Source organism: Ascaphus truei, chromosome 21 (assembly GCF_040206685.1).
Source record: "Ascaphus truei isolate aAscTru1 chromosome 21, aAscTru1.hap1, whole genome shotgun sequence".
NCBI classification, from domain to species: domain Eukaryota; kingdom Metazoa; phylum Chordata; class Amphibia; order Anura; family Ascaphidae; genus Ascaphus; species Ascaphus truei.
The window spans coordinates 20,026,808-20,044,513 of NC_134503.1; the positions used below are offsets into that span (position 1 = coordinate 20,026,808).

The 17,706-nt window shown below is 44.2% G+C and overlaps 1 protein-coding gene across 3 annotated transcripts; it reads left to right on the plus strand.

Moving 5' to 3' along the window:
• The first annotated feature begins 295 nt into the window (after positions 1-295).
• On the plus strand, positions 296-10,333 carry RNF208 (ring finger protein 208). 3 transcript variants are annotated; one of them, XM_075579272.1, is made up of 2 exons: positions 296-319; positions 7,669-10,333. In XM_075579272.1, the coding sequence occupies exon 2, from the start codon at positions 8,551-8,553 to the stop codon at positions 9,346-9,348; it is 798 nt and encodes a 265-aa protein (XP_075435387.1). In that variant the 5' UTR covers positions 296-319; positions 7,669-8,550; the 3' UTR covers positions 9,349-10,333. The 3 variants fall into 3 exon arrangements, with proteins under 3 accessions (XP_075435387.1, XP_075435385.1, XP_075435386.1); XM_075579270.1 differs by lacking the exon at positions 296-319 and adding an exon at positions 376-737; XM_075579271.1 differs by lacking the exon at positions 296-319 and adding an exon at positions 849-1,120.
• Positions 10,334-17,706: the final 7,373 nt, after the last annotated feature.

Genomic DNA, 17,706 nt, shown 5'->3' on the forward strand with positions numbered 1-17,706 from the left:
CCTGGTAAAACATTTGATCAATAAATAAGATATGATCAAAATGCCTTTGAGCATCAAGCAGATGGCGCAATCTCCATTTTGGTCACATATAAACTTTAAAATGGTCTTTAACTGGGGGCGGGGTGGGGGGGGGGGGTATTCCGAAATGTGTTTGCACAAGCATTGCACTGGGTTTCTTGCACAGGGAAGTTGATAAATAGATAAACAGATTTGTGCAATCCCATTTGAATGACAGAGAAATGACCACTCCAGGCACCACTCAGAGGCTGGAAGCAAAAGAGGGACAAGTAAAATAATGCTGATATCATGTAAAAAAAAGGTAGAGCATGAATGAAAAGCTGGAGGAGGGAGAAGGGGAGGAGAGAGAGTCAGTGACAATTTGGGTTGCAGAGGCTGTAGCACTGTGCCACTGCAGCCCACTGGGTTGTGTGCTTGCTGATTGAGAGAAATGTGAGAAGGCTGCATCACTGCAGTACCCACTGCAGACAGACAGGCAGAAGGAGGATCACAAACCAACACAGCCAGGGAAGAAAGAGGCATTTCACAGCCACACACACACACACACACACACACACACAGAAGCTTTTACCTCAGCAGCAGCAGCACAGAGGAAGAACTACAGACAGGAGGGGGAGCAGCACTTAATGCACATAGCAAGAAGGAAGAAAGGCATTCTGCTTATGAGATATAAAGATCAACAAGGAGTCCATGGTGGTGGATGCCCAGTGCTGCACCTGGTATGCTTTTAATGTTGAATTATAGGGAGAGGAGGGGGGGCTGGGGGTGTGGAGAGGGGGCTCTGCAGTCTTGTATGTTACACTGATTGTTGTGAGCTGGGCTGTGGGAGGTGTGTGGGGGGCAGTGGCTCTCTTCATTGCCACTGTATTGCATCAGGGATGAGGCTCTCACACCGCTCCTGTTCTACATGAGATGCTGATTCACTACTGCGAACTGGGGGACCTGGATCTATCCATCAACCCCATTTCCAAGCTGCTTCATCAACGCAAACCTCATCCCCAAAACAGCTGCCTGCTTTGGGAACACTGGGAGAGCAGCTGGCCACCCATTCTGCCAAAGAAGAGGCATGGCAGGGGATAAACACACATTATAACCAACCCTGGTCAGTATCCAATGGGAGATTTCACTTCAATGCAAGAAACAGGCAACGTTTTCATTGGAAACCACCCAATTTATGTCGGATTATTAAGGAATGGGCTGTGCTGCAAATCCTACAAGATCCCTATTGCCTCCTGCTTTCTCCCTGCCGTTTAAAAGGCTCATTGGCATCTGCATTGCATCTATTCAGCATCACCACCCATAAGCCTGATGGCAGGCAAGCTGTGGGTGATGGCCCATGGGATCTGAGATCTCATTTGAATGTAAATCCAAAGGGGGGTTTCTAGGATTGTGTGAGCTATTAGGAGCATTGCCTGGAGGGGGAGGCACAGTGACAGTGCAATGCGAAGGCTGCATCTAATCTGCCTTTCATATAACCTTTAGCAAATCTGGCCTCAAAAAAATGCACTGGCAACATGCCTACCAGAAAATAGAGAGCAGGAATAATTAGCAAGAAGAATAACAAGAGCTGAACCTTCCTGGGCCAACTGAATTCCCTTCTCTTGATGACTGTCAATCTAATGTACAGTATGGCAAATATGAAATCACATAATGGGAATGGGGTCAGTCGTGCTGAGTTTTATTAATGATAAATGAACATAGGGGTCATATAAAGGTGCACTTTGCAATGATCTTAGCAACACATATTTTTATTGATGTCTTTTAACAAGCTTTGTTACAGTATATCCTCTACAATGTTACTTTATCTTGTTGATGTTGTAGCTATTACATGGGTTTTTTTTTTTATTTCTTAGGGCGCCTGTAACTGTACAATGGCTGTTCTGCCTTTTTATTCATTGATTATTGGATCATCTGAAAGGGGGGTGTGAAAAATAATAGTGACGGTTGCTTTTAAGAGACTTTTTATTTAGTGTAATTTTCTAAAAAAAATAAAGGTTTGCCAGAATTGCACCTTTTATATATCGCTTCTCTAGCAGCATCTGGGAGGTAAAGTGGGAATAACGCGATGTAATAGCATTATTTTATCCCTTTGCAGGTCTCTTTGGTAGCAAAGGGGTTAAGTGACCCGGCCAGGACCTTTAACGTGTAGAAGAGGCCATTCAACCCACATCCGCTTTAAGGATTAGCTTGATCTATCTGGTTATACAATGTCACTTTGTGGGATAGTAGACTAATTTAGCACATTTTTATAACTGTGTTTTAATAGCACCAGTGGTGCTACAATACCTATTGATAAGGGGCAGGGTAGGTGGCAATATACCTTGGCATTTTAACAGCGCAGGTAAATTCCTGGTGTTGTAGAGAGACCATCATAAATATCAGACGTCAGGGTCACACTATGCTGCGTAGCCCAATTACTAAGAGGACGCTTGTTGTTGGGACATTGTTGTTAACCCCACAATGGATACCCTGTATCGTTTTGGTGGAAATGACTGTTGCTGTTGGGATACCTTGCTGCAATGCCAGCTACACCAACCTTACCAATAAGTGGAAGACCAGGAGGCGTTGCTTTTTTTTTTTTTTAGCAAGCTAGGTCTTCGGTTCAACCGCATTTAGGAAGCGACCTTATTGTTTCCCTTTGAATACTATTGTCTTGGAATACAGCACAACGTATGCAGGCTCTCAGAGAGAAGGCTAAATACTGATTGAAATGCAAAAGTGGGCAATCAGACAGGCCGGGAAGGGAAGACAACTGGAGAGGAACAGGCAGCTAGAAAAAAAACATTTGAATTTCATACATTGTTTTGACCAGAGGTGGCCAACCTTTTATTCAGGCGTGCCAATAAATAGGCACAATTTTTGGGGCGGGACCATGACCTTCTGCCCCCTATCCTCTCAATCAATGCCTCCCACCTCCTCCTCTCTCACTCAATTCCTCCCCCACCCCCAATATCCCCCTCTCAATATCAACACGCCCTCCCCCCCCCCCCCATCTCCTCACTCAATTCTCGCCTCCTCTCTCACTCAATTCCCCCTGGGTTCTGAGGCCCTGCAGGCAGATGTATAAGTTGGATGGGCCCAAATTCAGGAACTGGCCGAGTGCACCGGCGGGGTGACGTGAGTGGGCCCCACAGCGCTCAAAGGCCCTGGCAACGGAGGAGGAAACAGGTGCAGCTCCCGCCCCCCGAACCGGCTGATCCCTTAGTATGGCCACCCCTGATTTAGACTATAAGCATACAAGCAATGTATAACGCAGACAGTAACAATACAGGCATACCCCGCATTAACGTACGCAATGGGTCCGGAGCATGTATGTAAAGTGAAAATGTACTTAAAGTGAAGCACTACCTTTTTCCCACTTATCGTCGCTTCGGTACAGGTAGGCAGCCGGTATTGCTGTTCAGGACGTACTGACAGACGCATGCGCGAGCTGCCTGCCTATTGGGCTAGGGGAATCGGCGCGTCACTACTACTGCGGTCTGAAGGGCAGAATAAGTGTCCGTACTCGCGAAGCGAGCGTACGGACACAGGTGTATAGTGCTATTGAAAATATGTCCTTACTCGCGAGTGTACTTAAAGCGAGTGTCCTTAAACCGGGGTATGCCTGTACGATTGAAGAGAAAATGTTTAATTAAGCATGCTGGCGTTGGATCCATTATTGAAATTCTTCTGGTATAACATGGTATGGTGACAGATACACAATACCACCACTCCTCCATGTATGTATATGTATGTATACTGTATGTATGTCTTTATTTATATAGCGCCATTAATGTACATAGTGCTTCACAGCAGTAATACACGTGCTTTATACATAAAAGTAACATTTAGGAGGAGTCCCTGCTCCGAAGAGCTTACAATCTAATTGGCTGGTAGGAAGAACATACAGAGACAGTAGGAAGGTGTTCTGGTTAGTCTGCAAGGGGCCATGGTTTACGTATGAGGTGTATAATATCAGCCATTGAGCTACTCGTATGCTTCCTTAAGCAGGTGTGTTTTAAGATGGGTCTTAAAGGTGGATAGAGAGGGTGCTAGTCGGATATAGGAGGGGAAGAACATTCCAGGGGTGTGGGGCCGTCAGTGATAAAGGTTTCGGCGGGAGAGGGCTTTAGATACAAAAGAGGCAGAGAGAAGACATCCTTGAGCAGAACGCAAGAGTCTGGATGGTGCATAGCGAGAAATTAGGGCTGAGATGTAAGGAGGGGCAGAAGAGTGTAAAGCTTTAAAAGTGAGGAGGAGAATTGAGTGTGAGATGTGGGATTTTATAGAAAGCCAGAAGAGGGATTTCAGCAGGGGAGACGCTGAGACAGATCTAAGAAAGAGTAGAGTGATTCTGGCAGCAGCGTTAAGGATAGATTGTAGGGGAGACAGGTGAGAAGCAGGAAGGACAGCAGGAGGTTACAGTAGTCGAGACGGGAGAGAATGAGGGTCTGTGTCAGAGTTTTAGCAGTCGAGCAACAGAGGAAAGGGCGTATCTTTGTAATATTGTGCTTTAAATGCACAAAAACTATCCTTTCAAGCAATGGAAATGCCTCTTCAGATACTATTCTATACAAGCTCTTTCAATACTATGAAAATTGAAATAGGATGAACGTTTTCTAATAGATCCATCACATTTAGAGTAATGGGAATATCAGTTTATATAGTAGAAGTAAGTACTAGCAGTGGACACAAATAAGATATTGTTGCAGTACAACTGTAAGGATATTTGTTAAAAAACTATACAGTGAACGAAAAATAGGGGAGAACACACATTGATTTTGCTATGTACTGTACAGTATGCCACCAAATTACCAGTTAAACCACATCTCTCACATCACTAGTGACAACACATTGAAAGGCTGTGACAGCAACTATATTTCAGTCCAACTGATTCTGTGGTCAGTTTACTGTTTATTTCCTACAGATTCTCCTTACTGAAATGTGTGTTGTGCATTGGTAATGGTCCCCAGTGGGTGCCATGGTACCAAACCACCCCTACTTTTTACTTTTTTTTTTATTTAGAGACCCACTTTTCCACTTTTTTAATAGTAGTTTTAAAGTTGATATGATTTTCTGTCTCCTTTTCTCATTATATAATAGCATAAACCGTGTCCAAAACGCATATATTCCTAATGTTGTGCAGGTCCCACGGTAATAACCTTGACATTGATTTGTTGTAGGTTGAGATAACTTGTATGGTGCCAACACTAACGTCCTTCAAAGATGACATTACAGTGTACAGAGCTTTCCAAACGTTATAGGTTTCTTCTTCAAATGTGCAGCGGAACAAGAAACCTATGAGGTTTTGTAGCTATGTACACTATATGCAGGGGTGCGCAAACTGGGGGGATGCGCGGCAGGTATAGAGTTCCCGCGCTCTCCCCCCAGGCATTTAAATGAAATGCCGGGGGGACCGCGCGAGGCCTCTGTAACTAACTTACCTTGGCTTCCAGCGACGCGTTGTCATGGCAACCCAGCGTCAAAGGACGCCGCCGGGTCACGTTGCAATGGTAACTTGTCGTCATTTGACGCCAGAGGCGAGCAAGGATTGGGGGGCGCAAGCAGGGGAGGAGAGCAGGCAGGGGGGTGCATGGAAGGGAAATTGTGCACCCCTGCACTATAATATCGTCTATGAGGAACTCGATGTTGCTGAAAGAAATCAGAACTTACAAAAGATCAACATTTTGTTTCTAGGTCCAATACACTACAACTTGAGCTTTGAACTACATTACAGTAAATGTGCTGTTTAAATATAGTGATAGTGCCTCACACCCGAGCACTCTTTGCACACTTGTCACCTTTGCCATGTTGACTGTGTGTGTTGATCCATGTAGTCCGGTAAACAACAATAAACACCAGCAGGACATCATAATCATAACAAAAAACCTTATGTAATATAGCGCTTGTCTCCCAATGGGACTCAATGCGCTTCACAATTACCGTATAGGGCGTGGTACGCAGCACATAGGAATTCTTACAGACACCGATATTGGCTTATCTATGTTTCTGGAGCAATTTCAAGTAGATTAAAGCTGCAGTTCAGGCAATATCCTGCATGTGTGTTTTTTTTTTTTTTAATAAATCAGTTCTGTAGTAAGAAAAAATACTTTTAGCATTTTCTGTTTTAAAAAAAACAACTTTGAAAGACCAATTTTCTTGTATTCTATTTTAACAAGCATGCTTGTTCCTATAGCAACGATTTACATTCCCCATATTTAAAGATGTCGCCACACTTTGCCGATCAATAGACGGAGAACGAATTGACCGGCAGCTATGCAGTTCTTTAGGTAATTAGAGATTGCCCACATGAAACTATTGAAGTAAAAAAATAAATTAAAAAAAAAAAGACTGAACTGCAGCTTTAAGAATAGAGAGAGGCGCGTGAAAGTCAGCAGAATATTTGATTTTGTTTTCTCCGTGTAAGTAGAGGAAAGTTAACATGGCTAGAAGTATGTAGCCAGATGCAATATTTCCTTATGTCGCTGTATGCTCATTATTGTGGGAGTTAATGCCCTTCTGCATTAAATTATTACAATGTTTTCTCATTTATAAATGTTCTTACTGTAGCTTTTGGCTTTGCTGTAGCCCAGAGGCAGTAAGGTAATAGTGGTTTGTACACAAGCAAGAACCGTCCAGCTTGTGAGGTTTCATTTAGCAAATGACTAAGGCGGGGGCCATGGTTCCGCAGACCGCGCGGAGGCGTTCACACGCTGAGCGAACAGACTGCCTTAAGGCAGTGTTCGCGTCCATGCGGCGTGCGGGCGTATTCGCGCAGAAACGGGCACGCGTTGCGTGAGAAATCAGTTAAACAGATTTCTCCGTGTGACAGACAGGTCACGTTAGCAGTTTGCCAATGAGGGCAAACCAGCTCTGTGATGTCACTGGCACGCCCCTAGACACGCCCACGGACGGCGAGCGTACCATGGCCAAAAAACACACCCGCTTCAAGCGGGTGACGTCACGGCCGCGCACGCCTCCGCATGGGCAAAGGTGCCATGGACCTGGCCTAAGATACCTTGAATGGCTAATGGCAAACAGCTAGCATGTTTCCTATAAGTATTTCAAGTTAGATTTTCCATTATTCCTACCATTTATGTTCTCTGAACGCTCTAGGGCAGGGGTGCGCAAACTGGGGGGGCACACCTTGGTTACAGAGGTCCCGTGCTCTCCCCCCAACCCCCCCAGGCATTTAAATTTAATGTCAGGGGACCTCTGTAACGTCTCCTACCTGGCGACGCATCACCATGGTGACCCGGTGTCAAATGGTGCTGCGGGGTCACGTGACATTGCGTTGCCATGACAACGTGCCGTCCCATGACCCCGCTGAGTCATTTGATGCCGGAGCCAAGCACGGGAGGGGGGGGGGGCGTAAGCTAGGAGGAGAGCAGGCAGGGAGAAAACTTTGTGCACCCCTATTCTAGGGAAACATCCATGTTTAAAATGGAAAGGAAGCAAAAAAGTGACACAGTGTATCCATTTGCATTTTATTACCCAGAATTCTAGAATGCAGGGTGACCATTGTGACAGGCCAGGTAGGGTAAAGCAGGGTTTGAACATCTGCAAATGAGGTGTACTGTAAATGCTCCTAGGACTATTTGCTTAATGAAGTTATCCTTGTGATTTAGTTTCCAAAACGGTTAACTTTTCTTATCTGCTTCTTTTACACAGGTAACTAAAAAAACGGAGGGACCAAAGCCCGAGAATATTGAAGCAGCAGAGGTAATGATTAATGAGCATAAACACGCCTTTTTAGTTCCTGGAATCCAAGTAGCCAACCATGGACTTAGCTATTACAACAAGCACTCTACCTTTCCCTTTGACTGACTCCTCATTAATGTAGGATGTCTGGATATGGATCTGACCCTGGCCAGCCTAGTAGGGGGAGCCTCCTTCTCTCGGAATGTAACTGACCTGCAAGTGGGAGAGAGCAAAGTAAGTGGAAAGGAATTCGCTGTGGCATTCTTCAGCCTTGCTACAGCCTCACATATAAACAGAAATAAGGAAAGCATAGAAGAAACAAGAGGGGGGAGCACCTGTTAGGAAGGTACGCAACGCCCTTGAAGTGGTGTTATTGCATACCTCAGCCAGTCTGCACTGATCACATTGTTGTTCTTGTGAAATGTTGGGATCATCAAATCCTCCTCCACCCTTCGCATTACATGTGAGATCAGCCCTTGGTTTCTTTGCTGGTGTGAGATCCTGAAATTTGCCCCAACACTTTAACTAATCACAGTTTGGAAATTATTTTGGGGGGGGGAAACTGCAATTGATGACATTCCAGTATTAAAGAAAATTTGAGGACAGCCAAGCCTTGGGTGAACAGTTCAAGGGTTTGGATTCTAAGTTGGACCTGCCTGTACAAAAAGTTATCCGCTGTTAAATTATCCATGTGGCAAATTATTACAAAAACAACTAGCATCTGATTTTGTTGGCAAATAGAAGACCATGGACACCGGCAACAAACACTCTGCTTTGGCTGGTAACTTCAGTGCAATATTTTTGCCAAAGAAAGATTTTTAAGTGTAGGAGGCTTGATATTTCTCTGGCCACATGCAGGGGGCTCTCGGAGAAAACAAAGTTGCGGACAGTAATGTGAAAAAAATCCTAATGTCGTGTCTGAAAGGGCAACAGGTCATCATAAAAATGGAGGCCATGAAGATCATACAGGCTGAGAAATTCTCAGAGTGCCAGAACTCTCAGCCGCGGTACATCCCCCCATCGCGGAGGGAGCCTCCATTAGTTGCCAAACGTGCCTGGCCCTCAGACTCGGAAATTATTGTCAACCAGGCCTGTGGAGACATGCCCACTCTGGAAAATAGCCCCAGCACGTTGGGACTGCCAAGGACCCCACCTCCACCACGACGGGAGAAGATCTACCCTGGGCAGCGGAAAGCTAGCACAGATATTTGTTACCATCGTAAAACTCCTTCAGATGAAGTCATTGTTAACCAGTATGTGCTGCATCCATCCACCCCTTGTGAACCTTTAGAATGTCCAACCTGTGGGCACATGTACAACTTTACAAACAAAAGGCCTCGTATCCTTTCCTGTCTCCATTCTGTGTGTGAGGAGTGTCTGCAGATCCTCTACGAGTCCTGTCCCAAGTACAAATTCATCTCATGTCCCACCTGCAAGAGGGAGACTGTGTTGTTTACAGACTATGGCCTAGCAGCGCTTGCTGTAAACACGAGCATTCTCAATAGGCTCCCTACTGAGTCCTTGTCTGCAAACCCAGTCCAATGGAGCAGCGAAGCTGACCGAACCTGCTACCAGACCTTTCGCCAGTACTGTGGAGCAGCGTGCACCTGCCAGATCCGAAATCCACTGTCTTCCTGTACCATCATGTAGCCTTGCACCATGTTTGGAGCTAACCACACCCTGGAGGACTATTATGTCACACGTATGTGCAGTATTATATTGTATGGTGGCGGTGAAGAACAGGGTGGCTGGACAGGTACATCCAACTCCTACTTCGGGCTTAGTTCCATATCAGTAAAATAGACTTTGTGATCGACAGTGATATCTAAACCAACATCATCGTTTACACTCCTCCTTCCATTCGTCTTGGTGATACCTTGCATCTCTGTGTTGTATGTCCCCCTGAGCATCACTCCTGTATCCCCCAAGGTTTCTCCCTTCGACTTCTTTATTTGTGTCTCTTTCCTTCCTACCCTTTCAAAGTAGCAATGTAAATGAGCATGGATGGACGGGTATAGACAATGACTTAACCATTTCAGTGGAAGATTTGTTCTTCTAATGCTGGCGGTGCCACCTCAGCCCAGCGTCAAGCACAACTTAACCTACAGTCGTAGCTAGCTGTATTGGTGGAGACTGGAGCGGAATGTCATTGGCTGAGGTGGCTGAACATTAGATCAGCAAACCTACCCCTGCTCACACCTGGAGGGGGAACCTTTCACCTTACTTCCTCTGTCTAAATTGTTTTGCCAAAGCTTTATTTCAGTAGCTGACTGAAATTAAAAACAGAAAAATATATATTTTAAATTATCATATGTACTAGAAAAGGAAGCACCACACACTCCGTGAACCTTTTTGCTGCTAGGGATGTCCGCAATGTATTGGGAAGCCATCTGTTGCAGACACTTCTGGAAGCAAAAGGGCCCATTACTGACCAATAATGCTTTCTGATGGCAGAATCATTGTGGTAGGTGTTTCTTTATCTATTGTGTACGTTTAAAGGGTATGCGATGATCCCTTCTCAGAAAGCACCCTGCTATTTAATAGCTTTTGCTTACAGAGACAAGTGTTGCTGTAGCGATGCTTCCTATTCAATTGAAATTATCACCATCGGCTTCATAAATGGCTACAACACACAGTCTTTGTATTTTTGTTATTTTTATTTCAAACCTGTGAAGGATGTGCAAGAAATGGTCTATTTTAACCTATTCAGTTCTAGAGGCGCCTGGGTAGAAATGAAGCATCTTGGCACTGATCTGGTTAAAAGGCTCTTTAAACCCCTTAAGTGCTGCACGGATCGGAACCGCATCGCTCTTCGGTGTGTTGAATTAATGCAGTCATCTCTCGACTCCAGAATTGCTATGTGCATAGTACAGTATGCGGTGAAAACTCCAGTCATCAGATGAAGGGCCTTATTTGCTAAGCAGTGCTGTTCCACAAGACACCTCCCGGGGCCAGAAGACCCCTTATGGCCAACTCAGGTGAATAGGCTATATGTGTCTTCTAGGGCAGGGGAGGCAAACTGGGGGGCGCGGCGCTTACAGAGGCCCCGCGCTCTCTTCCCCAAAGCATTTAAATTAAATGCCGGGGAGCGCGCAAGGCCTCTGTAACTTACTTACCTTGGCTTCGGGCGACGTTTCGCCATGGCATCGCGGCATCAAATGACGCCGCGGGTCATGTGACGTCACGTCACATGACCCATGACGCCGGTTCCTAGGTAAGGGGGGGGTGCAAGCACAGGGGCTGAGCAGGCGGGGGGGAGGGGGGTTCAGCGCAGAACGTTATCGCACCCCTGTTCTAGTGCCAGAAGATGTCTGGTGGGACAGCACATTTAGTAAATATAGCCGAGATCCCTTATATAACTATTGGGTTACGTCCAAAATAACTATACTCCCTGGTTCCATGTGCCAACTGGTTCCATGTGCCAACATCAGTTATGTAATATAAGCACGCGTGTTTACCGGGTGATACGTGGGATTGCACATTGAAAGCGGCATGACTATCACATCTCTGCCAGGCATTGTATGCCGGAGCTGCACTTACCGGTGCTACCCTCGTTAGTTTGCAGAAACACATTCTGAGAAGCACTTACGGGCTGTCTTCCTTAAACAAATGCCATCGTACTTAAAGCAAACATTTGGCTATTGTGGTTTGTTTGAAAATTAAGATGAATTTACTTACCCGCCTGGGCTTGGGAACGGGGGAGGGGTGGGGGACACTGGTCAAGCAAGAGTTTACTGAACCTTTCCACCACCATGTCCCTGTGTGAGCCAGTAAAGATAATGAGAGGTGTGGGGGGGGGGGGTGCAGTTTGGGCTGTGCAGACTCCTTGTTCAGTGCAGGAGTGGCCAACTCCAGTCCTCAAGGGCCACCAACAGGTTAGGTTTTCAGGATATCCCTTCTTCAGCACAGGTGGCTCGATTGAGCCACCTGTGCTGAAGCAGGGATATCCTGAAAACCTAACCTGTTGGTGGCCATTGAGGACTAGAGTTGGCCACCCCTGACAATGATATCAGACAAAAGAGAGCTGCCAGGGGAAATTAAAGTCACGCCAGGTTTCAGCTCACCATGATTACAGTACATCCAGGCATACATTGTTGAGTTGGTTTCCAAAATGTTTTTTTTTATATATACATGTAAACTACCAGGTGTCACATTGCAAAGGCGTTACAGGGAGGCAGTTGATATAGTGCCGCATGATGCCTTCGAACGTTCAATATGTTGGTTTGAAACCCCCATATACTAACACCAGCAGGGGTGTTGTGGTGACACGCCTCCCTTAAGCAGGTTGTTTCCATTAAGGTTACGCATGACTTCTGCAAAGAGCCCACGAGCACAGTCGTACATCATATCCTGTTTGACACTGAAGTTCTCCGGGGAGAGAAGGCTGTATGTAGCACACAATAAAATGCAGAAACTAACCGTCCATTGTCAGGAAATGTGGCCGTCTTAAATAACAATAGCATGTTCTTGTATAGCGCTGCTAGTTTTACGTAGCGCTTTACAGAGACATTTTGCAGGCACAGGTCCCTGCCGCATGGAGCTTACAATCTATATTTTTGGTGCCTGAGGCACAGGGAGGTAAAGTGACTTGCCCAAGGTCACAAGGAGCCGACACCGGGAATTTAACCAGGTTCCCCTGCATCTCCTTCTCTCCTTCTTAAAGTAGCAGTACCTTGTATCGTTTTTATCTTATTCTTTTTATCCTCCAGTGGGTCCTTGGAGCTGAACAGGGGGATCACATCGTCTGGGACCCCCTGGCTCCTAAGATCTTTACCTGTAAAAGTAGCCCCCAGTCCCTTCTAGGATAAACAAAATGGCGGTTTAAATCATTCGTGTCACTTGGGTCCATAGGAAACTACAATGTCATCCGTTGCGGCTTCTGTTCGGTCCACATGATGCAGGGGATTTCAATTTCAGAAAGTACCGCAATACTTATTTGATGTGGGATTTTGTGTATGTATATTTAAATACTATATATATATAAAAAATCTACTCGCCACACAAAAAAATCTACTCGCCACCTAGTACCAAACGTGTGCTGCTTGGGCCAATAGGAGCTCGCCACGATGTTAAATCCACTCGCCCGGGGCGTGCAAATGTATAGGTTTGTCGAACACTGTATATATATATATATGCATATATACATACATATATACATTAATACACCAAAAGACTAGTAGCGCCAGATGATAAGTAATAAATGTAAAATAAAAACAAATAATTATATAAATAATATCAATATAAAATAGAACAGGTAAAGCAGTAAAATAAAAAATAAAAAAAAGTGATACTAATCCACTCATCAGATTGTCCAGTCAAATGTTGTTGCTTGAATGGGTGTGGGGCAGCTTTCAGCAGAAGAACCAGTTCCACAAAAATCTAATACACCGAAGAAGAAAGCGCACAACCCATAGCGTAAAAACGTACAAAATATTTAATTAAAAAAATGAAAAGAGGGAAACAGGCTCACTCACAAACAAAAAAGATAATCAGGCATGTAAGTATTGAATCTCACCACCACGGGATCAGCACAGCAAGATCTCCGGCAGCATGGGATGTATAAAACGCCGCCCGCTCGTGTCCCAAAGTCTCAGACCTCGTGGATGGTGTTGAAACTCGTAATATCAGGAGTCCTGAGTAGTCAGTCTCTCCGCACCAGACCGGCTAACAACCGCGCCAACTCTGGGGCTGTGTGCAGCAGGGCTGGAAGCTTGCCACTACCGACCCCCCTAGTTGATGACGTAATGGCGGCGCTGCTTCCTGACGCGTTTCGTCAGATACACTGACTTTCTCAAAGGAACCATATATACATATATACATACACACATTATAATATATCTATACACACACAAGCAATTCTCTAGTTTTCTATAGAGAAAAAATATTGCTGTGAAACAAGACCATTTCCCCAGAAAACAGCATCTACAAATTATTTATGTAATAATCCCCTCAGAACAGGGCATTATTGGCAAGTAATGCCCTGTTCTGAGGGGATTATTACTATTATAGGCTAAATGTAGACTTTTTTTTTTTTTTTTTTTCATAAAAAATATACATTTTTGTAGTCATATTGATTTTTTATCAGCATGATTGTCTACATTCTTATGCTTTTACTGCAAGTTTATTAAAAAAAAATGTACATATACACAGCCCCCTCTATACACACACACACACACACACACACTGAGCCCCCCCTCTATACACATAAACACACACTGCAACCCCCCCTATATACACAAACACACTCTGCAGTACCCTCTACACACTGTGCAGCCCCCTCCTCTACACCCACAAAACACACTGCAGACCTCCTCCACACTCACAAAACACAGCACCCCACCCCACCCTCTACACCCACAAAACACACTGCAGATACACACACCAACAAAACAGACTGCTGCCCCCTCTACATCCATAAAACACACACCAGCAGCCCCCCTCTACACCCCCTGTAAACCCACACACTGCAGACACATACCAACAAAACACTCTGCACCCTCCTCCAAACACAAAACACACACTGAAGATACACACACTGCAGCTCCCCCTCTACACCAACAAAACACACACAGAAGAAACACACCAACAAGACTCTGCTGCCCCCTCTACACCCACAAACACACACAAACAGAAGACACACACACTAATAAAACACTCTACTGACCCCCTTTACACCCACAAAACGCACTCAGCAGACACACAAACCTTTCCCTTCACTCTCCTGTGCGGAGCTCTCTGCAGACAGGGTGGGGGAGGAGTCAGTGCCTTGCTGGTGTGTCCTGTCCAATCACCTCCCCTGTCTAAGTGCAAATTTCACTCTATGTGAATGAAACCTGAAAGCTGATTGGCTGAAAAACTTGGCAAGCTGCCAAAAATTCCGGGCTATTACTGATTGGATAATGCCCGGAATTTTAACCAATCAGAGAGCAGGGATTTCAATAATGCCCGGAATTTTACTGCTTTAGCCTATAATACAGTATAACGTATATTTATCCTGTGAAATGATAAATAGGATGTTTTGTGACTGAGGGTTTTCACTAATTTGCTCTATTAGAAAGTGGAACAGCGCCTTGTAACGTGGTATTCAACTGGATTTAAACTGATACAATCAATCATTTCAGTGCCCGTCCGTGATAAATGAGAGATTGTATGTCGTCTTCGGCACTACAATGCATGTTTTATTTCTGTATCCTTTCACCGCCTCTCAACAATAATCTTGTGCTTAATTGCAGGAGAGGCCGATCTTTTTAACTAAGGGGTAAAAACGATGTTAATTTCACTTTCAAAATAATTAAAGTTCCAATTACACCATCTGCCTGTGCCTGGATGGTGTATTCTAGCAGTGTAGTGTTTATATACAGACTTCGTGAGAAAGCATACTGCACCTCTAAGCCAGTGCTTTTCAACCAGGGTTCCAAGGAACCCTTGGGTTGCCCGGGCATCCCAAAAGGGTTCCCTGTAATTTTAAAATTGTACCAAATACAGAAGAATTTACAACGCATCTGATATCAGACGCGCTATTAGAGAGGGTTGGGGTTCCTCACAATGCATCTGATCTCAGACACGCTGTTAGAGAGGGTTGGGGTTCCTTACAATGCATCTGATCTCAGACGCGCTATTAGAGAGCGTTGGGGTTCCTCACAATGCATCTGATCTCAGACACGTTATTAGAGAGGGTTGGGGTTCCTTACAATGCATCTGATCTCAGGCGTGCTATTAGAGGGTTGGGGTTCCTTACAATGCATCTGATCTCAGCGTGCTATTAGAGAGGGTTGGGGTTCCTTACAATGCATCTGATCTCAGATGCACTATTAGAGAGGGTTGGGGTTCCTTACAATGCATCTGATCTCAGGCGTGCTATTAGAGAGGGTTGGGGTTCCTTACAATGCATCTGATCTTCACCTGGGCCCTGGGTTGTGTAGTGGAGGGGAGAGTGCGGAATGGTTGTGGAGTGTGGGAAGGGATGGGGGAGACCTCAGGACCAGGAACACTTGTATCCACTCTGCCCTGCTGTCGGCAGGCCTACATACTATACTAAATACCCCATCTCTCCAATTCATTTGCTGTATTACAGATCTCTCTGGAAGCAAAGAGTTCAAAAGAAGCATTGAATTTAGCAAAGTAGATTAGGTTGAAAAAAAGGACATATGCCCATCAAATGTAATTTTTGATCAATCCTAATTCGGTGAGGTGCACATCCTATATTTACAGCTCTATTGACTCAGAGGAAAGCGAATACAAAATCCAATGAAACATTTGCCAATGTTGTTTCATTAGGGGAAAAAATTAATGAATTCCTGACTCTAGTAATACCAATAATTTCTCCCTGGATCGATTCTCTTCCTATGCTTTAACATATTCAACATATCCTTGTAAACATGTCCTTTCTAAACTTGTTGCAACATAAATAATTTATTACTAGAGAAAGAAAGAGGAAAATTCACCGTAAAGAACAGTTTTGAACCTGTGTACTGTTTTTGTGGTGGCTCGAAAAGTGCATTAAAAGTAGAACTACAGGTTCACGGCAGGGTACATGTGTGTTCTTCCCCGTGTGGCGCGAACCTGCAATTATAATTTTATTGCACTTTTTGAGCCACCCAAAAAAGTTTGCTACTTTTTTTTTTTTTTTTTTTTTTAATAGAAAATTTAGAAAGTTAAAAAAAAAAAAAAAGTGTAAAGATTGTTATAGTATAATATTATGTGAAGGTGGGATTTGCAGTTAATGGGACAGAAAGTTAAAAAATAACTGCAATAGATATATAGAATCAGAAGGCTGGGGTGATTGAGACATTGGACAAAACACATTTTGAAAGAGTTCCTCGGTTGTTAACAGGTTAAAAAAAAAACACTGAGTAACCTATTCCAGTGATTCTCCCACATCTTCCTGTGGAGCATCAACCCCACCAGGTTCCTTAAAAATCAATCCATTTGCACACAGGTAATTGCACCAAATGTTGCATAGAACACTGTGTAAAAAGGCATTCTTATTTCGGTTGCTCCAAAATCCTGCTCTAGTTCAAGGTCACAAGGACAAGATTTACAGCCACTGGTACATAACGTAGCTTGGGATCGCTTCAAATTCCTAAACAGGTTCAAGCTGAAGGTCCACACTCCAGTCAGGTTACTTGAATGAAGCTTCTTCCCTTCACCCATTTGTTACTCGAATGTGATCCCATTATCTGCAATCAGACTGGAATGGGACACACTCTTTCTGGCAGTAAGTACATTTGTGTTGGTACTCAGTGCTTATTTAATGCTCACATTGATTTTATTATTAGTTTTATTTTTTTTGCATATCTCATGACACGTCATCCACACCAATAAGGTAGAGACCCTACTCCTGCATTGAGTAGCTCCCCTTCTGTTTAGTAACACGGGGAAAGGTATTGCTAGTGGCATGCTAAATTAATCATTCTTTAAGAAAGCATGGTCACCTGGAACCAAAGGGAGCTCAGTAGTGAACGGGTTAAATCCAGGTAATTAACATTTACTTTAATGTCTAGTTCAGTTTAAGGTACTCCTAGGAACCTATGTATTAAGCTTTGTAAATGGCCCTTTGGGTGACATTGATGCCCTGAAATCTCGAGCTTAAAGGAGCAACCCAAGCAAAAAAAAAATCAGTTCTGTAGTACGAGATAATACTTACTACTCTTTTTATTCGAAAATTCAACTCTTAATGCCATTTTTAATGCGTTTTACTATACGGAGCAGCTTTTGATTTCTATAGCGGGCTTTATCCCACCTCCCCAGCAGTGCCAGATCTTTGTAACACTTTCCTCATTTGTTGCCAATGTTCCCAGCAGTTTGAGGTGCAAACTGTAACAATAGATAATGTTACCAATAGAAATAAGAATTTCAATCAGATTTAGAACCATGCAGCTGATTATGACAGGTCCATTATGATCATTCTTCCTAGTATTCTACAGGTTATTAAGAATTGTAATCAGTGTTAGGACCTGTGAATTATGGTCATGCCTTGGAGGGCCTCACAGGCTTGCAATGCTTTGG

Coding starts and splice junctions, on each gene's coding strand:
- RNF208 (XM_075579272.1), top strand. CDS start 8,551: ATGCAGGGGGCTCTCGGAGAAAACAAAGTTGCGGACAGTAATGTGAAA.